General features: G+C 45.9%; 1 protein-coding gene across 6 annotated transcripts in view; it reads right to left on the reverse strand.

Annotated features, from left to right (window-relative positions):
- LOC119406009 (single-stranded DNA-binding protein 3) overlaps positions 1–21,334 on the reverse strand; it is a 115,971-nt gene that overhangs the window by 40,516 nt on the left and 54,121 nt on the right. For 3 of the 6 annotated variants that reach the window (XM_037672853.1, XM_037672856.1, XM_037672847.2), the window contains exons 6-12: positions 13,866–13,952; positions 11,601–11,699; positions 6,362–6,433; positions 5,294–5,354; positions 4,718–4,747; positions 2,723–2,799; positions 1,875–1,948 (exon numbers count right to left, since the gene is read on the reverse strand). In XM_037672853.1, the coding sequence (XP_037528781.1) occupies positions 1,875–1,948; positions 2,723–2,799; positions 4,718–4,747; positions 5,294–5,354; positions 6,362–6,433; positions 11,601–11,699; positions 13,866–13,952 (500 nt within the window). Of the gene's footprint in view, positions 1–1,874; positions 1,949–2,722; positions 2,800–4,717; positions 4,748–5,293; positions 5,355–6,361; positions 6,434–11,600; positions 11,703–13,865; positions 13,953–17,774; positions 17,808–21,334 lie in introns of all 6 variants that reach the window. The other 3 variants (XM_037672850.2, XM_037672842.2, XM_037672854.1) reach the window with 2 other exon arrangements.

The raw sequence follows: 21,334 nt of genomic DNA on the forward strand, positions 1-21,334 counted from the left end.
CGCCCGTCTTTCGTAAGGAGCATGAAAGGACGCCAGAGGAGCGGAGGGGGGGAGGGGGGGGAAGGGGACCGCATCGTTCGAAGGGCGCAGTCGCTTGCGCGCGCGCCATCTCGAGGCATCAGGAGACGGCTCGTAAACTTGCTGTGCCTTCAACGCTTACTTCGCGTTTAGAGAACTCAGAGCAAGAAAACGCTTCGGTTCCTGGAGGGGCCATATTCCCTTAAACCAGCGTTTTGTTGAGTTACGCGAGATCGGATCCAAAAGAGTTAGCTGCTAGTCTTACTTCGTTTCACAATACAATTTTTTGGTATCGCATTCATTGCTTCGCTCTTAAGCGAAACTGGGTTTTTTTAACCGTTAGCTATTGACCTCCGAAAGCGAGGGGCGGACGTGTAACATGGCGTAGCCGCTTCACTGTGGGCCGTCAGCGACGGGCCCGCTACTGACAGCTGCGCATTTGCGGCTACTCCGACCAGGATATATGCTTTTATTAATGAGATGACATTTTTAAAGAAGCAAGCAAAAAATTCGAATTGGAACCCTAGCACGTGAGCACGAAAGAGCAGGGCCTTTTAGGGGGTATTTACCGCAGAGTGATTAAACTCGGACGTGCTGGTATAAACAATTACGAAAAAGCTATTCTGAATGAAGATCCATGGATAAAGTATATCCGAGGAAAAGTGTGAACGCGTGTCCACCGTTCGCGTGCTCTTCCATAAACGCGAAGCAAGGAAAATTCGATATTGTTCCATATACCTATATACTGCTAGCGATCCCAGATTTCATTCCGCGATGTCCGGAAACAGAAGCGACAGACATTTTAGCAGCACACATGTAGTTAATACTGAACATTGCTTTCCTTACATGCCGTGCGACGCTTGAAACGAGCTATCAGCAGCGTTTCTAGAACAGACGACGTCCGCCGATTAATTGCCGTCGCACTTTCTCGCTACCGAGAGGCCTAGACGTCATGAGCTTCTGCGGAGAGCGCGTTTTGCTGTCGAGCCGACTTGCAGAACAGAAGCTGCGTCGGCACCGTGCATGGCATCGTGGCTTATTCGGGACGCACGCGTGAGCGCTATTTATTCAACGGAATAATTCTTGGTCCATGGTTGCGACTTTGGCAGCCCCAAGATCAAGCTGCACATGTTCTGACGCGCCGGCGGTGCGATTGCCGGTGATAGACGCCCCCAAACCCAAGACTTTGGCGCAGTTTGGCGCAATTTTCGTCGATATTATCAGCATGGCGCAGTAAATACAATTTGGCGCACTTTGGCGCAGTTGGCGCAGGGGTGGAATCACTGTGAGTGGCAAACCTCAAGGAAACGAGGCAGGCCCTCAGAATGGCTGCACTTGAACTTGAAGACTTGAATAATAGTGTTTGAATAAATTTTGTCGAAATAATTTCATTACTTTTCAAGATTACTGGTAATGTATAGCATTACTTTCGGCCAGCTGCAATTTGAGACATAATTACATCTAGAAAAATTCCATAAAAGTAATTAGCAATGTAATATATATTTAATTACCTTTTAGGAGTAATTTTTTTATTTCTGACGAACACACGTGCAAGCATGTCAAAGGAAGCCATTTGTAGAGCAGCAGTGTGGTGCAATGTCGATGCACAAAATATGCAGGCGAACATGAATTTGGCACGTGCGTGGCGCATTGCTACACTTTTGCACAAAGTACTTGAGACGAAATCTGTTGGGCAATACTTCAACATGTCCAGGCCTGATATATATTTCGTATTAACTGCAAATGGGTTTGACTAGAGCAACAGCTGGAGCTACGCCGCCAGCTTCAACTGCAGCAATACCTCTGCCTGCCATTAAAGATAAATTTTACAAGGTTTGCGAATCGAGATGGCTCACATGGACATGGGCGGCATGTTGGGACCTCCGGGACCCATCGTGCTGTTGGGTGGTGGCCTCATACCTCCATAGTTCTGCAGAGAAAACACCACAATTCACCACACTGCCAAAAAAAAAAATTACTTTTCTAGCATTCGCACTCTGCCTAGCTCGGTGCATGCAAGATAAGCCAGCGCCACCATTCTTTTTCTTTTTCCCCATATCTTCGCACTCCGCTACTACTTCTCTAGATCTTACAATCTTACAATGTGCTTTCTTATGGATAACATCCAAAACCCGCAAGTGTGTGTCCCCCCCCCCCCCCTCACAGAAATACCTCATCTGACCAAAGAAAGGCATGGATCAGAACGGCCTAACACACGAATGAATGACAATTCCTGCTGTGTTGTGTTCTCTGCGTTGCACCAAGTTATTGGGATGCGTTTCTTAGTGCTAACAGTGCTACTAGCGATAGCAAAGCCATCTTTGATACGGTAAGTGATACGTGTGGGAAAGCCCGCTTACTGGATCCGAGGCATCTCTTCCCAGACAACTCCGGCACGAAAAGGCTTTTCTTTATTTTTTTTTTTTGCTCGAGGACAAAGGTCTAACGAGGCAATTTCAATTGAATGGTCGAACCTATGACAAAGCAGTATAAAGAGAGCCACATGCCCTCTATTTTATTTTTTTAATTTTCAACATATTCGTGTCATTTAACTTTTAAGCTTGAGTACACAAGCGCACAAGACAATGTACAGCAACCAATCCAAGGTCCCACACGTAATCAGGTAATTTCACCCCATCAACGTCACCACTAAACTTGTGCAACACACCCCACCTGGTAAGATGTGGTAGTTTGATCCACTCACCCCGGGGTTCATGGGACCGAGGGGCTGGCCCCGTGGAGGATTCATTCGAGGGTTCATGGGGTTCATCGACGGGGGTCCTGAAAGAAGACGTGCACGGTGAAGTCAAAGCATCAACACGAGACTATGGTTAAAAGACTCGGCACCGAATGATCCACACGAAGCCGCAGCAGTATGAATTTCCGAGGAAGAAAGCTTCCCAGTGGATGAAACCATTTGTCCCCCCCTAATCTGGATTCAAATTCGGAACCAACACCTTCTCGGTGCAGTCGCCCAAAGCTAACCAAGGAGACTAGCAGACAGCATGAATGTGGCCAAGTTAATCAACAAATGAAAGTGCAAGTCACAGATTATAGCAAATCAATTATGTGTTTGTATGTTGGCCCTGGGTTTGAATCCCAAATCAGGATGAATTTTCTGAAAGATGTGCGTGCATCTTGTTTGTAACTTCATGCTACAAACGGATGGAGGGCAATTATTTTTTCCTTTCACGATGCAGGACACAACAACGGCTATCTGCCGGCGTTTTCTCAAGGCGAAAAGGGATGCTGTATTTACTTGACTGTAACGCGATGGATGACTTTTCATTGTGTCCAGGAGAAAAAAAAAAACTGTAGTTTTGGTATTCAAATGTAACGCAAGGGTCCACTTTAGGTAGCGAAAACCTGGAAAAGGATCTCGTTACGTTCGCGTAATACGGTACTCAAAATGAGTCAACATGCACGCCCAAAATTGGCAACAAAGCAAGGAAAACAAAACGATGACTACCAACGAGAATTCGCATTGACCTCGAAAAAAGCCCTTTGCAATGTTTCATTCAAGGCTGTTTGGCCACTCTTTGGCCATGTGACAAGCTTTCCCAAGACTAAATATTTACCAGTTTCGATAAATGCCGTGAGAAAGCAATTGGCACTTAGAAATCACAAAAAACGACATTTCTGAAGCTGCAGGGTGCCTTTATACTCTGTTGCATACTTGTGTGACGAGTGGGGGACATTTTTGACTGGAAGATGAATTTGGAGAGAGACGAAGAAGAAAGTGCGTGTGTGGTGCGCGCCGGCGCCGCTCGTGAGGGAGCGCGGAGAAGGAGATTTTGGAACGCTCGAGCAGCAAGTCGGGCCGAAGCATTCGGTGCAGCAGTAGCAGAACGAGGGTTCGTGGCGGCTACCGGCCCGTTGCGGCGCTCAACCTGTCACGGGTGGACTGCGGACGGACTCGGGCGACAAGCTACGTCAGGCGACGACGGTGCTTGCGGTTACGGTCGAGACCTGCGGGCGAGTGGGCGGTTACGCGGAGCGCCGAGCCAGGAAAGCTGAGCAGTGCTGGGCCGGACTACCGGCGTTCTCGGACGGGGCCGAGCACGGGTCTGGCCATCCACCACGCAGCGAAGCGGCCGTCCCAACGACTGCCGTGGTGGTTCACCAACCCCGCAGCGTCACACCCCATGAGACACGGCGACACGTCGGACCATCTCGACAACAGCGACGTGTGAGTGTGTCACGTCGAGTGGTGCGCGGACTAGACGCGAGGTGTCAGGGCCGCGAGAACCGTGCAGCGCATGCACTAGAACGCTAGAGACGGTTGTACCGGCCGAGATTTTGAGCTGATGTATTTAGTTAGACCATTTATGTATTTATGTCAATGTGTATAAACGTCCTGTCTTTGTCTGTGACCCATCCCTTGTCGGTTGAGCGCCTGGGCCCACACTAACATCCCACACTTGCAAAGGCAACTGCCGTGGAAACTATGCAAGTAGTGCATTGATAAAACGCGTAGCTTCACACATTTTATGATGAAGAAACTTTTTGACCTGCAAATTCTGTGAACAAGCTGCCTCAGAACCTTAGTCTTGAAATAATGTCACGTCCAACATTGACGACGTAGGCGAAAAATGCATGCGCCACCCGGTGGTGACATTTCACCCAATGAGCTGCAAGGATCTATTGACCGGGCACATAATAACATTAGAGGAACAATTGAGGCCAATAAACAACACACCTTGCCATCCAGCAAACTCCCCTCCATCACCTGAAACAAACGGTTGAAATGAGACACGTTTAGCAAAAGCAGGTGACAACACTGGGCACCAAAGTGACCAAGTACTTGCTTCAATTCAAAACAACTGCCTGATGGAAGCCAATCGCGGGTGCCCGCCTATGTTTTAGTTTCAAAACGGGGGGGCCAATGGCGTACTGGGGCCACAAGGATATATATGCAATCATTGGTAGTTGTTCAGCTTATGCAGAGAGGGCTCACAGATAAAGCAAGAGATGAAAGGAAAACCCGCTACAGCTAAACACCGCAAGTACAAAGCGACTCGTACGTTCACGATTCATTCCTGGCTTAGTTTGCACCTTTTCAACCGAGAAATATGCCGAACACCGTACGATATGAGTGATCATCAAAATGTGTTCAGGCACAAGCCATGTAAATTTAGGCCCAAAGCTAGAATGCAAGCATTGAGGAATGTTAAAAAACCGAAAAACATCCACGAAAAAAAAAAAGGAGAGAGAGAGAGAGAAAGATCAACTTGTACTAGTTCCATTATTTTCAAAGTTGCGAAAGTGAACGTGCCTTGCCGTGTAGGGTCTATGCTGTTTGGCATCATGGGTTGACCAGGAACACCACCGGGCGGCTGCAGATTAAGAAGAAAAAGAAATGGCACGCCTCATTAGCCATGCGCGCAATACTGTTTCGCGCTGTTTCTCGTTTCGTTGAACATGTAACAACTGGCCCAAATCAGCACTCTAGTGCACAAAGAAGGACGTTGAGAAATGTCCCGCTCAACAACCACACCTCTTCCTGCCAAAATGAGAAAACACCGATGTCCCTTCCCACAACCGTTAAAAGGCAAGCTCTGAAAGAACTACTGCACATCTGCGTCTTGAGTGACACTGTAGTGCAGAGCTCTGGAATTATTTTGATCACGTGATAACTCTTTTGAAGGCAGTATCCCCCTGGGCTTCTTCGACCCCGTAACACAGTATGATGATGTCGAAGATGGCAATAATAGTAACGCAGATGATAATTTCTCGCTGAATTCAACTCTCGAGTAAAAAGCCCTTCCTTAGCTAGCATGCTGCATCAGCAATCCATGCATTGGCTAGCATCTGCTGTTACAACGGCAATATTCATCATCATTCAATCTAAACGCAACAGCCAAGTTGCCTCAAAACATTTTAACAGTGCCAGTGGCTCAGAAGCGACTCGGAGACGACTGTACGGTTTGTTCTTCATAATAGAACGCAGATATATATTTTTAAAAAGAGAGTTGCTGAGCAATTTCTTGGACACAGGAAATGCAGGCGAGCTCAATAACTGACACCTTCACGGCACAGCTGCCTGCCCCCTAAACATAACATGTCACAATGGCAAATTCTGGATGCTCTGCGGCACAGCATGGTCTTTCACTTCTCCAACTCTGCCCGAACAGCGCAGAAGCTCTGAATGCAGCACTACAACGACTTATGGTTATGCTCCAAGAAACTGAAAGTAGTAAAACTGAAAGTAGTAAAACAGAAAAAGAAAAAAAATTGTACCCTACACTTCCTGACCGGGACACAATCAAACACAGGCCAACATGCTTACAAGTTAGCGTACATTGTTCAAAGATTATTAATTAGCACGGAAAGTTTTACTCACGTTGAAGTCCACCTGCTGCGGCATCCGGACACCCGGCCTTGGTCCACCAGGGTACCGTGGTGACATGAATGGCTGCGAAAAAACGGCCCTCTAAAAGGACATTTCTGACACTGGTCGTCCAACAAATTGGCGCGAGTGGCATCTGCCACAAGATAGCCAGAACACTTGACACATTTCAAAGCTGTTGGTGCACCGAAATTTGGCGTAGCGAAAAAACCAATGAGCAAACTGTGAGCATTGGGACACCACAAATCACATTTAAGTTTATTTTAAGATAGACACAAACTCTTCAGGGTTGGTTACCAGCAATGAAAGTAGTGTACGTTATCAATAACTCAGTGATGAGGTGAACGGCAGTTATAAAACAAACACAAACAGCCATCAAAGCAGCACTTGGATGCTTACAAGTGCTGAAAGAGACATTCTTTCTCTGCAAGCATGGCTGGTTTTAATGTTTTACAAAACACTTGCGCAGTGCGTTGCATTGTACACAGACAACTAACCAAGCTGCTAAAGGGGATATCCTTTGGACACCTTCTCGTCTCATCTGGACATCTGCCGACACTTTCTGACACTACATCGCACTGGCCCAGTCAACCAATCGTTGCATGCATCGAAGACTCTGCCTGCCTACATGCTGGATGCAAAAAATGAGGCGCAGTACAAAACAGGGACAAAAGAAGAGAACGACGACACAGGCGCACACTCGCAACTGGAAGTTTTTCCCCCTTTTTTTTCGTTTTGACACATGTGCCTTCACAACTTTTTGTCTAACGTGGACAGTCATTCAGGCAAGACAAGCCGTACCCCGTGCTTAATGTGTAACCTATATACATGTGATGCCTTTTCAATAAAACTTTTAGTTGAGAGTGTGCACCTGTGTCACGATTCTCTTCTTTTGTTTTTGTTTTGTACTGTGCCCCACTTTTTGCATTTTTGATGAGTCGTTGCCAACCAGCTCAAATGACTGTTTTGCTATGTACTGGACTATCCTCTCCCAAACACGTGATCAATGATATCATTCTAAATATTGGCGACCAAAATCGCGCTAAAACTAATTCCCATCCTCTGATTCGCTATCCTAAAATCTCTGCCACTTTTACGGATTACTCTCGCGTGCCAGCAAATGCGATGACTACCAGCCACATTTTTTTTTACATTTTACGAAACTAGAGGCAAGCTTCTAACAGAAATCAAATAAGTGGCGTTCGAAACATCGTGGCCATGAACGCATCTCCGTCACCTGTGGTACACAAAAGCATACCTTTCGTACTGATAATCACCAAAGGGTCTAGTAAAAGAAACAGCTAAGTTGAGCACAGTTGAGCTGGCCAACTACAAGCGTCTTTGTAATGTCGTCAGTATTTTCCAGATCAAGCGAGACCTCACTTATGCACGCAAATCACGGCACACTGAATGCAGTCCGCGCTGGAAACACAGGTTGCTTCCTCAAGCGTGCTGTTTCAGAACAGTCGTCGAGTTCACTGCAGCATATCGTTCCCCCAACTTTCCCGAAACTCAAGCCAAAGCATGCTCACTTTCCTAGCCCCCATGCAAAGCACTAATACACCACAACAGCTAACGTCGCAGTCTCCAAGATAAAAGAAAGGCAGGAGAGCGACACCAAAAGCAGCCCCGCAGTGGTTGCAAGGAGGGGGAAACGCTGCTCCATAAGAGCTTGCAAGCTTCGCAACAAAGACAGCAACAAGGCTTCAGCAAATATCGCTTCTTATCCCAAAGCATAGACAGATTTCCAAGCCTCACGAAGTTTACGGAGTACTAAAGCCTCCCAAAAGTCACTCTACGTCGGTGAACGGTGTCACAATTTGTAGAAGAGCGGCTGCACAATTCCTCAGTCATTATCATCATTCTTTTGCAAACCTACAACACCCCAGATCTCAGAGGCCAAGTTCTGCCGAATTGTCCCTCCCGACCACCCATGATGTGTGAGTCGTGCACAATATCTCAAGATGCTATACCTTGCCGAGCATCATTGGAAAATAAACATTCAATGCACCTCAGGGTGGTAATGTCATGTTTGATTGACTTAAAAGTTGCCCTCAATGTCCAGTTTAGGGATTTCCACACAGGCTACAAATAGGGAAATTTAAAAAAGTGTCCGTGCAAGAAACACACACTTACCAGCACGAAGAAGTTATCTTAAAACTTGATGTTATCTTGCTGCATTAACAGGTACTTTTTGATCTCGACACCTGCCCACTCTTATGTATTGAAGACCACCTGATGGGGGGTTATTGCCGTACCAAAATTGCCCATGAAATGTGACACAAGCTTCACGACTGTACGCACCACCAAGAACTGCCGTAAGGGCGAGAAGAAAACACACAGACAGGGTGAAGCGCGACCCTGTGTGTGTGTTTTCTTCTCATCCTTAGGTCACTTCTCATGAAGTCATACCAACTAGTCCCCGTAGCAGCATTACTTGCGTGACACAGGTCACGAAAAGGGTTAATTCAGAGCACCTCAATGTCTTCAGCCATAAACAAATTTCAATCACATGGGTACATCTACATTCTGTTCTTACTAGAGCCCAGCCACGGCAAAAAGGAGTGCCATGCAAGCGCTAAACTGCCAGAATGTGCATCGGCTGATCACCGAATGAAACTGTCCACAAGTTCAATCACAGTTATCCAAAAAGACGGGCAAGCGCACTGCTTCTGCCACGAGTCGTGTGGGGTGAACAACTGCCAGCATGCTCCATTATGGAGTGCTCTTTCTCTTCTTCCCTTAAGCACTCACTTTTGACCTCCTCACTGTCGAGAGAACATCATCTAGCAAATAAACCAGTTTGATAGTAGAGCTACGAATCTGTGCACACCTTCAAACACAAAGTTTGAATAGCATGTGGTTGTAATTTACCACTCAAGGCAAGTCACAAAGCCCTTCCTTTTCTCGACACTGACGAATCAAGGGCAAAAATTCCCGAGTTGGCTCAACCCGCCAGACGTGGCAGGCAACCTCAATGCAACGTCTGCAAAACTGACAGCACAATGCTAATGAAACGACCCTGATCCGAAGCACCGCAAGGTGACAGAGGGCAGCATGCATTTACAAAAGCTGCAGACAGGCTTTATGCATGAAGAGGCTCAACAGTAAGCCAACAAGACTGACAGTTGCGGCAGCACCAAGACATTTCTTTACGGCGGAAGTGCGAGTAAGCCTGTTAGAGGGACACTAAAGCAAACACTAAATCAGTACAGGCTGCTAAATTATCCTTTAAGAACACCAGTGTGGGTCATTCCACGATCACAAACTCATAATTGGATGAGAAAATGAAGGTCCACATTAATTCCTTTTACATATATTCATGCCAGAACTTTAATAAGTCAGTGCTATGTGAAGGATTTCAGCGTATTTTGTATTTTGAGCCACGAGAGCTTAAAGGGACACTAAAGGCAAATAACAATTTATGTCAGAGTGAAAGCTCAATGCATGACGTCTAAAACGGCAGTATTATCAACAGCAGTGCCGTACTTACCGAGAAATTAAGCTAAATGTATCACACGATGAGCGCCACGAGTGGGACATTTTGGAAGTGATACCGATGACGTGCGAGAGTTTGAATACAATTAATCACTAGTAATCAAACTAGCTGCAATAAAAAAAGAACCTGCCGTGCATCAAGAGACGTAATAAATGCTTCTTGTTTCTGTTTGATTCATGGAAAAAAGAACCTCTTTGGCGTTGCCATGGGGAACGGCGCGCGTGGTTCAAAAGTTCCGTTTCCACCGCACTGCGCTTCGCCCGGCGCCCTGCTTCGCTCACGCGGTCGCGTCTCAGTGGTAGTTTAGGGATCGCGTACTGCCGTGTGTGTTTTGCACGCTCGTGAAAGTTGCTCTGACAGAAAGTTTGACAAAATACCGCATGTTGCCGGATGCCCGAATGGTGTATGCCGCCGCGCAGAAGGCGGGCAACGTTGGGCACGGCAACAGTGACGTGCGAAATACCGCTTTCAGGCGGGTGATTTGAAGTGCGCTAACGCGATGCGGACCACTAAAACGTGATTTTATTTCAAAATAAGCACTTTTTGGCATAAAAGTAGCACTACGAGGTTTCTGGACCGTTATTTCAACAATCAACGTCGACTTAATGTTTGCCTTTAGTGTCCCTTTAACAGAGTTCTCTAACCTTGCAATGTTAAGTCTCTAAATCACTTAGAACACAACGTAACAAATTTTTACTGGTAAGGGATTATGTAGACGCTAACAGATGCCATGAAAATTTATGCTATCAAAGCGAGTTGGTGAAGAAACTTCAAGGCAGTGACGTCACCTGGTTTCCTGTTTTGCATGTTGTCTGGTTAGCCTCATAATGGCAACAGCAGTGCTCTTAGTACTATGCAATAGAGCTGTACTCATAGGCCAAATCCCATACGCGTGAAAATCCATGTGATGAGCAACACGGAGGAAAAAACCATCACTCAGGCAGTCATTTACCAAATCAAACCGCATTCACACGGGCGACTGCTTTGGCAATGAATTTTTAGTCTCACTGGTATGAGAGTGACAACTCCACAGTGAAACAGGCGTGACGCCAGTGGTAGCTAATGTAAAGAAATACGCTTTGGTGTACAAAGCGATATGTAATATTTCTGGAATTCTTGCATTAATCTTTTTCCTTCTGATGTGCGTGAACGTTTCATTATTTGCTTTTTCTGTGCAGTGCTGGCAGTGAACCATTCACACACATCCTGTTCTGGCTTTGTTGCTATTGGTTAGTCGGTAATATGAATTGCGGGTGACGAGCGATGGTTTCTAGATTTGCAAAACCGAGCGATCCGTCACACGGTGGCCACTATCGTCGCTTTTTGTGTTGCTCGTCGCCATCATGCGGATTTTCACGCATACGGGGTTTGGCCTTATACGGATGATTTTGTTTCTCTCTTTAATGTCCCCTTAACAATGCCACTGCCCTTCCGATATAAGCCATTCCGCATCCATGCGATCGTTTCAAGCACACGCACACTGTCTCGGGGGAGAAAAAAAAAACACCAAACAAATTAGGACGTGGCAAGATGGGGAGAACTAAAAGTAGGAAAAAACAATCTGAACGGGCTACAAACAAAAGATCGAATGCAGTTATCGTGTTGAGCACATCGAAAGCTTAGGAAAAAACAACAACAAAAGAACAAAGACGGCACAAATAAAAAATTCGAGAAGAAGGGTGTGGGGTAAGAAGGAGAGAGATGCAACGTGAGAGAGGGGTGTTTGTTCCTCACCTGGTTCTGCATCATCTGACTGTGAGGGGGAGGGGGCTGGGGGTGAGGGGACGGTTGATTGGCGGGCTGCTGTGGCGGCGAGGGCCTCATGTGCGAGTTCTGCTGGTGGGTGGGAGGAGGACGGGGAGGGTCACACACACACGGAGGAGGGGGAGGACAGACAAAAACACCACAGCGGTGGCAGCAGTGGAAGGGAAAATAAAAGGGAGAGGAGGAGGAGAGAACAAAGTCGTTTGGGACGAAAAAACAAACAAAAAATAGACAGACGGCACAAAACAGAACATGAAGGAGGCACACAAAAGAACAGGAACGGACGTGTGTAGAAGGACGCAGGAAACACAGAGGGAAAGGAGGTTGGGAGAGGAGGAAGCAAAGCAGGGTAGCCAAGGAAGAACGTCCGAAAATGACAGGATGATTAGGGAAAGGGGAAGCAAGTTACGCCGTTAACGGGAACGGAAAGAATGGTTGAGGTATACGTCGACATTAGAGTAGGGAGTGGCAGCCGCACAGGAAACAAAGGTGCAGGGGGTTAGACATTGGGCACAGGAGGCAAAAGCACATTGGGAGAAGGCAAAGGGGGGGAGAGGGGAGTACATAACAGATTGTTAGGGTCAGCCACAGACGAAAAGCCAGCGCAGGTCCCCGCACCCATCCCAAAGCAGCCCAGCATAAGAGAAAAAACAAAGGCAGCAGCAAGCGAGGGGGAAGCCATTTGCATGTGACCAGCATCGTTTTTGGGTGTGCCGCGAGAGTGAGGTAGAGGGTGTGAGAGGAAGTGGGGAAGTGAGTCGAGGTGGGTTAAGAGAGTCAAACGAGAGAGTTGCGTGACGAACGCAGGAGGCAACCGTCAGTCAAACATTGCAGTGTGAGAGAGTGAGTGTGTGTTAGGGAGATGACAGCGAGGGAGAGGAATGAGGAGCGGAGAGGGGAGAGAGAGAAACAGAAAAGGCAAAAAGTGAGAAATGAAGAGGAAACAAAAGAAAACGAAACAAGAGCACAAAGGGGAAAGAGAAAGAGAGAGAGAGAGAAAGAGAGAAAAAGAAGGGGTGCCTCAGACATTTCCTTCGTTTCTCTCCGGTCACAACAACAACAGCAACAACAACAACAACAACAACAACAACACAAGCGGCAATGCGGCACCTCGAACAGCGCGCTCAAAAACACTACACACGACACAGAGCTACACCACCACGGGAGACACAAGCGCACAGGTCTGCACAATAGCTCAAGCATGCATGCGCAGCACCTTATACTTTTTTTGTTTTCTTTTTTTACCACAGTGAAGGCAGTCACCCATGGTGCACTGTTCAAACTGTTCAGGTCTCCTGAAACCCTTTCACAAAAGGTTGCCAGCATCTGCTTCACGTTGCGTATTCAACGACTGAAGTGCACACTTGCATCGGTTACATCTCCCGCTACGCCGATCAAGAAACTGCCATTTTTGAACTGCCGTAATTTAAATGTGTGCACCAGAACGAATCCAAAGACACGAACACTACAAGAACACGACTGGCCCCGAAGAAGCAAAGCACTGCCTGCAATTGCAGCAACAACATCAACAGCCATGATGGCCACCATCGTAATCGCACAACATGAAGTTCACTAGAATAATGACAATATTGATACAATATAGCAACTTTGGTTAAATACCAAGTTAAAAATGCTAAATGCGTGTTACATTTCCAACAGGGAAATGAAATTACAAGTAGCATCAAGAGGAGCCTGATAGGCACCATCACGTCTAACATTACAGGATATATATATATATATATATATATATATATATATATATATACACACACTCAAACCTCATTATAACGAAGTCGCATCTGACACGAAAATAAGTTCGTTATATCCGAAAATTCGTTATAAACATATATTTGTAACACTGTATATATGACAAGACTATTCTTAATTTACTTCTTTACAACTGATAATTCGTTATGTCAAGGTTTGAGTGCATACCTAAGACTTTCAAATACACTCGAACCTCATTATAACAAAGTCACATCTGCCACGAAAATAACTGTTATATCCGAAAATTCGTTATAAACGTTTATCTGTAACACTATGACAAGACTATTCTTCATTTACTTCGTTATAACCGATAATTTGTTATATCCGAGTTCGTTATATCGAGGTTTGAGTGTAAGTGATTCTGCTGTAACTCTGCTCTTATCTCCTCAGCATCTGCCAACGTTACGTCCACTGCACACCCGCTTACCGGGCCCTGCAAAGAGCTCGATCGAGGAGAAGAGTACTCACGGGAAAGAATCCGCCCGGTGGCATGGGGCCACCGGGCATGCCCTCATTGGGTGGCATCTGACCCAGCGGGCTTGGTGCCGAAGGATTCTAGAAAGAAAAAAGAAAAACGGAAAGAACCGAAAATTCTCAACTAGAACAACACTCGCGCTATGGTACACTGCACGTCACAGAAACACTGCTCTCTTTCTCAATGTCCCTGAAGCTTAGCACGCAAAAGCAAAGAAATCTCGATGGCGTAGGTGCACCAATATACAGACGCAAGATGGAAAGACTGATCGATACTGTCGTTTGGACAAGGACGATTGCACTGATAATGCCAGAGGCATACTACAGCTGCATACTACTACTACATTCCTATACAAATCATGCACAGAAACTCGGCCAGGTATGCGCCGCAGGAATTGGGCAAGCCCCCCTACCGAGTACAGCAGGTGCTGAGGCAAGGAGCCGGGAAGGGGGAGGGCGGTGGGCATTAGGCGAGAAATCTGCTCAGTGAAGTGGAGAGGAGATAAGAAGTCGAGAGGAGAAAATAAAACTAAATAAAATTTCTTGCCGAAGCGGGATTCGAAACCGGGTACCCGGGGTCCAAAGGCGAGCATCGTAACCACTCGGCTATCCAGGCACAGTAGCAGAACAAGCATTTATGGGAACCATGCGATTGTGTTGCTGTGGCCAAGAGAATGAGAGAAAGGTAGACATAATGAAAGACAGGGAGAGAAACAGAGAAATAGATAGGAGAGAGAGAAAAGAGAAAGAAAGCATAGCACAGCCATGTACAGTAAATATAGCAAGGGAATGGGAAAGGGAAGTGATGGTGAGGAGGGAGAGGGTAAAGCTTAGCATAGCCATGTAGGCTACTGCATAGCCAGAGGGTAGCAAAGGGAAGTGAATGGAAAAGGAGGACAAGGCCACCAGCTCCACAGTATCCGCATAACTAGTGCATAGCTTCCCCAATTTAATTTTTTGTATACCGTCGCCGCTGCTTATGCACAAGTTTCTCAAGTTACGGGCCCACTGTGTTTATGTCAGCACTGTGCACGCAAGCAGGTCGTTAGCTTTTCCCACGTGCCCCTCTGTACAATTAGAGACGAATTAGAGATGCGAGGTGGGCTAGTTGGTGCTTATTAACTGCAGACATAACTGATTAGCGCAAAAAAACAACGGGCAAGGCAGAGACGGCAGACAGGACGGACAGCATACATCTTCTCTGTCGTCTCTACCTTGTCCCTCTGTACAGTTTACACTGTACTGATGCAAACCTGCGCATCATGGTCATTTCCATAATTTTAAATAAAGTACTATGCTATCCCCACAACATTGTTGCCTCCCTGTCTCCGTGGATATGGCAAACCACTTCTGCAGAAACCTTCAAGGTAGAAATACGAAAGAGGAAACCGACAGTCATCGTCCACCCAATAATAATATACGAGGTTTTATCTCCCCAAACCACAATACGATTATGACGCACGCTGTAGCGGAGGGCTCCGGAAATTTCGACCACCTGGGATTCTTTAACGTGCACCTAAATCTAAGTATGCATTTAGCAAATACCAAACAGACATTTAGCAAATACCGAGCAAAAACTGCAAACTGCAAAAATGACAAATCCGTAGGTAGCAAAGATAATAACAATGGTTGTGCAAAGCCGTGACTATATGTCTAATTCAAACCCACGACACAACCTCACGCTTAACGTCCAATCCCATAACGCAACCAAAACATGCCCACGACGTATCTTACTGAACACAACAGATAGAAGATAGCGCATGGCAGTACAAATGTAAGCCTCATATTTCAGTCATTTGAGAATCTGTCGTGTCAAAAAAAAATAAGAGAGAGACCTCATAGGTGCTCTCATAGGACCTCATGAGTAGTCCATGAAAGCACACTGTTCAACCCTTTGATACCCAGTGTACCACAGAAGCAGCCGCTGCAAAGGAGTTTCTTTTTTTCCTTTTCCCCTCCTGCGAGCCAAACGTGGAACGATAATGATAGTGCCATTTATTGCAATCTCTGGGCAACAGGAGCTTCCGGAACGTATACACAGAGGGCAGCCCATTTGTGGAGTGGTACGAGCAACGAGTCTTGTTTCTCTTCGAAGCACTTACCTCTGGTTTTCCAAATATTCAGAAAATGTGTTTTAAAAATATAACACCGGTACAAAATCGATTGTTCCGTTTCAAGTTAAGAGTTATATTGGTTGCATATATGATATCGGAGCATAAATTTACCTAACCCTTTAAGACGCTGTGTACACCCCTTGTTTTTGGTAGCTGTGTTTACTAGTGGATAGTAAGATACAATGATGCTTGGATGAACTGAACCTCCTGCACGATAAACGTGTGCTTGTTTAACTTCATTTTGCAGTGTACGGTTGCATATGATGGCCTTGCTGAAGGCACTACCACGTTCGACGAGTCGTTCAACATGCCGCTTTCCGCGAGTCCCGCCAAAAGTACAAGTTTTCGTTGCTCGAGCTTAACATAAACGAAAACAAATTTGCCCCGTATCTCTAGCCTGAGACCCGATTCTATTTATGCAAAAACAGAACATGAAGGACTCGAGTATAGACATATATTTAATTACGATCTAATTAAGATTAATTACTTTAAAACACATAAATCGGCATTTATGGCAATATTTTTGTTGCCATAGAATATTGAGTGCCTTAGAATAATCTTGCATAAATCTGACGCATTTACAGACAGCTCTTCACAGGACATGTCTGAAAGGGTTAAGGGCCAATTAACACAGGATAAATAGTGAAAATTAACTGAATGAGAAGCTGGGATCATTAAAGCACCTAGCAGTGCAGATCTCAACCAGAAGCTTCCTTCTGTGTGGTCCCCGAGATACACTTTGGCAGTGTGACGAAACCCAAGGAATACATCAGAGAGCACAAATGCGTCTGCCACTCTTAGACCCCTAAGCCTCGCGTTAGGGCCCCTCTGTTTTTGTGCCCTAGATTGGTCTTCCCGCAGCCTCGAATACTGAGCATCTGGGTTACGCATTTATCTGCTGCGCACAATGCAAAAATGCAGCCGAGACTCCTTACATGCCCCAAGTATTTTCTGTCTTCCCCCAAGAAGTGGGCACAATAAGTGCTCGAATGTTGCTCAGGGGCAACAATTCGTTTCCACCTTCACAACCAAGATTTTTTTTCCCCCCCAATAACAGAATTGCGACATTGTATGCATGGTCCCTAAGGTTATGCCAATTTTCCAAGCAAAGCTCAATATGAGTTACAGATTTCGGTGGTGACAGCGTCGTATGCGAAAAAACACGGCACTCGCGAGTGTACAGAAATGGGGGGCCTCGAAAGTGCCAATCACATGCACTGTATGTGCCATCATTGTACGTGCCGTTTCCCAGTAATCTATACTCTCGATAGTGGCCTTGTTGGCGATCATCCATTTACGACATGGCAATCTGATCTTTTATCAAGGCGACTCGTTATTTCCAATGGCCACATTACATTGTTGCCTGGACATGAATGCGTGACCGTCATTGTAGCCTGTAGTAACTGTTGCGCTGCTAAGCATATGGTTGCGGGTCCAATTCCCGGTGTGGAGAAAGTAATAAGTTAGAACGAAGCATTGCGCAATGCGACAGAACGAAAGAGAAGTTGTAGGTCAGTCACGCACACTGTAAGCTTTGCTTGCTCCCATTTTCCTGTTAGGGATTATTTTTCTCTTTTTAACAAAATTGCGATACTGTATCCATGTGCCGATGCCAATTTTTTTCATCAACTTGGAACATCATGTAAATGTTTGGGCATCAAAGGGTTCATTTCAGAAAGTCCATCAAGTCCAAAGATCACGCAGTGCCATCGCTTTCTTTTCAGACATTAGAGCTGCCCTTTCAGTCACTTCTTTGCACATCATCAAGCAAGTTGCCATTAGCACTGACCAAACAGCAGCGACAAGTGGCCTGTTGTTGGCACTTCAGGGTTCCATGAATTGGTGAACATGTACGAAAAGAAGAAGCGGGAGACGAAAATCAGATTTAACCGGACTCGTATACTGCATACAAGAAGAGCACTGAATACTGCTAAGCGCTAAATGTGCGTAGACATGTCACCCCACTATCCTAGAAACACTGCATAGCAGCCTTAGAAACAACTGGGTGCCCGATTGAATAACTACCTCGTGTGTTTCCGTTTCAAAGGAACACAGGTTTGAGAGACACCGTAATGGAGGGCTAGAGTACCTCAGCTTCTTTAAGGGGTACAGACACCAATTCTAGAAGAAGCAGTTATTCCACCACACAAATTTCTCGTACAGTCAAATCCCGCTACAACAAAATTGACGGGACGCACGAAAAAGTTCGTTGTCACGGAATTTCGTTGCAGCAAAATTTCATCTATAGACCACAAAAGTTAGGAAGATCTGGTGATTATGGCTTGTCCTTTGGTCCCGGCAAGCACATACACTGTCTTTTGCATTGAATTCTCGCTAACTCTGACGTACTTGGCCGCACACCGTGTGAATGTATTTTCTCACGTATAACACGCACAAAATATACAGAAAGTTTAGCGCTAAACACGGGGTGCAGGTTATACGCGAATTTCAGTGCGCAAGCTGGCTTCACGGCAATGCAAGGAAGGCGGCTTTGCATCAATACGCGAGTTATAAACGTGGGTTATACACAAGCAAACACGACATGCAGGCTATCCTCGAAGCATGTCAACACATAGCGCCACAAAGGAGCGTGCCAAAGTTCGCTAACGAAGTGCCGAAGCTCCGTACTACCAGTCATAAGCGAGCGAAAGGAAAGTGGAAACGCTTCGTGCCGTTTTACGAATTGATTGCCTTTAATCTTTCTTCCAGTGTGTTAGCTGCGTACTTGAGCGTATTCGCTATCGATGATCGCGACGATAGTGACCGCGGTTTTCTGCACAGCGGTTGCAGCAAACGGTAGTTCCACTTTCAATCTGTGCGTGCTGGCCGTGCGTGTCCCTTCACAACTGCGTCGTTGCTATCTGTGATCACGTCTACCACAGTTTTGACCACAACATTGCTTTGAGTCGGTGCGTGTACGTTATATGCGCGCGTACTTTCGTGGTCACCCATGATCGCATCGACACGACCGCATTTGTGTTCGCAGCGGTTGCGGCAGAATGTATAGTTACGTTTGGGCTAAGTGCGCGCTGGCCGCATGTGTGCCTTCAAAACGCCGTGGATGTCATTCACGATCGCAGGGCTTGTGACGACGAGCACTAGTTTTGTTTTGAGTGCTACGTAAAAAACATGGCGGGAGTTCTTGAAGAACGATTCTTCCACGGCCCGCGCACGCATCAAACCCGCCGGCAGCATCATGGCAGATGGACGATCTGTCACCGAGCATCTCAATGGCGAAAAATTTACCGGGATGTGTGTGTGGTGGCAGAAAGCATGTCTCCGATGAAGACACGGGTCCTGCGATGCGGCCGCACGGCTCTGGCAACGAGAAATGGTCGAGTTTCTAGCGGAATTTCGCGGCAATCCTAGGCAAGCTCCTTTTTCTTATGTGGTGGCACTCGCGAAAACTTCACTCGCGAAAACTTCTTTCAAGCGGAAATACCCAGAAAAAGTATTCGTTGTGACGAGACATTTTTCGCATTGTTTTCGATGGGCGGCTGAGAGGGAATCGAAAATTATTCGTTGTGGCAGAAATTTCGTTGTAGCGGTATTCATTATAGCGGGATTCGACTGTATACAGAGACAGCTCTGAACAAGTGTGAAGCTTTAAAAAAAAAAAACCCTTAAAAACTTGGAAGACGCTTAACGTTTGCCTTTACGGGTGGAATGCAACAGCATTATCTCGCCTTGTTTGCATTGCTTTCTCATTTGCTTGCCATATTTCGCTTGTTGTTGGAAACCTTAACCATGCTGCGAGGAACTCTTTGTCAGAGTTGCCAGATGCCACCGAGCTAACAAGCAAATAATCATCACAAAAGAAGCCCCAAAAAAGCAACGCGACTTTCGCGAAGAAGCCCAAAAGAAGCAGAAATTTAATTTTCCCATTCTTGAAAATATTTTCAATTATAATAAAAAAACCATCAATCAAACACGAATAGGAGTTGAACAAATCACTTTAATTATGTTGTACAATAAGATATGCGCAACCATGAACAAAACACGTATTTACTTTTTATGCCCCCAGGGTAGTTGAATGCACATTTGCCAGTGCATAATTAATGTTACTTGTTGATTCCCACAATGTATGTTTGACTTCAACACTCAACTACTCAAAGTCATCGACAAAGCGGGTTTAGTGAACGACAAGCACGCTATGGATGAACGTGATAATCACTAAAATAACAATATTTGCTGGAAAAATGCAAATAAGCCCAAAAAACGCGACAAGCGACTCTGTGAAAAAGGAAGCCTAAACCAGCTATTATAAGCAGAACTCGTAACTCTGGTTTGTGCGTGTGACGTTAGCTGTTAGAAACTCCTGGGGCACCGCGTACTGCAAGTACCGTTGTGAAGTACCCACTACAACAAAATTTACCATTTTTGTGAGGTCGCAAAGTACCCGCCACACATGTGTATCCGACACGTGTGGCACCACATGTGCCACCTAACAAGATGCCTGCATAGGGTCTTTTTACGAAGCAGTTTCAAGCACTAGCACGGCTCTGTGGTAGAATACTTGAATGTGGTGAAGGATACCTGGGTTCGATTCCAGCTTGAATCACGATTTTTATTCTTTGCCTCCACTGAGCTTTTTCACTCATGGACAATGCCACCGCTGCCGCATTTTCTGCGACATGGAATATTTAATGCTATTACGCTAATTAGATGCTTCCCACACCATCTGCTGTTGGGATTGACTCACCCATGATGTCCTCAAGATTGCAATGTTTTGTCACAAGGCCCACCTTTCTTTCCTTTTTCTCTGCCATTTTCTAAACAGCGCATTCCTACGTAGCAGTATTAGCACCATGTGTTGCGAATACTGATCGTGCAAGTGAAGCCCAACACGCACTGCTTGTCCAGTTCTCTTTAGTCGTAACTCCTTCGTTCCTTTTGCTCAGTGTCTGTGTCATCTATCACGGCTAAACTCATGGCGTGTTTTTCTGGGTAGCGTGCAACTACGTTAGAAGGTAAGGGAGAACCTTCAATCAAAGCTTCGGCTGTTTTTCCTCAGCAACATGGATGCAATATTCTGCCACCACTGAACGAACTTGTCATGTACATGTCGGGCACCCATGTACATGTCGGGCACCCTATGTTGAGCTGTTTACGATGACTTAAAAGGGTTTGGATGCAAGATCCTTGGTATAAATACATCAGGAAGAAAGACTGCGCCCATCCTCCTGTGTTATTTATTGTTCGTATTTTCAAGCGGAACCGTTCTTCTTTGTGACCGTTTATGATAATCCTGCAGTATGCCACCGGAACCACGACCACCTGGAAGCAGGCACCTGTCCGGCTTAGCCCCGACACATCTCATCAAAACATGTACTCCACCGGAAAGTGAGA

This window comes from Rhipicephalus sanguineus, chromosome 9 (genome assembly GCF_013339695.2).
Source record: "Rhipicephalus sanguineus isolate Rsan-2018 chromosome 9, BIME_Rsan_1.4, whole genome shotgun sequence".
Classification (NCBI taxonomy): Eukaryota; Metazoa; Arthropoda; class Arachnida; order Ixodida; family Ixodidae; genus Rhipicephalus; species Rhipicephalus sanguineus.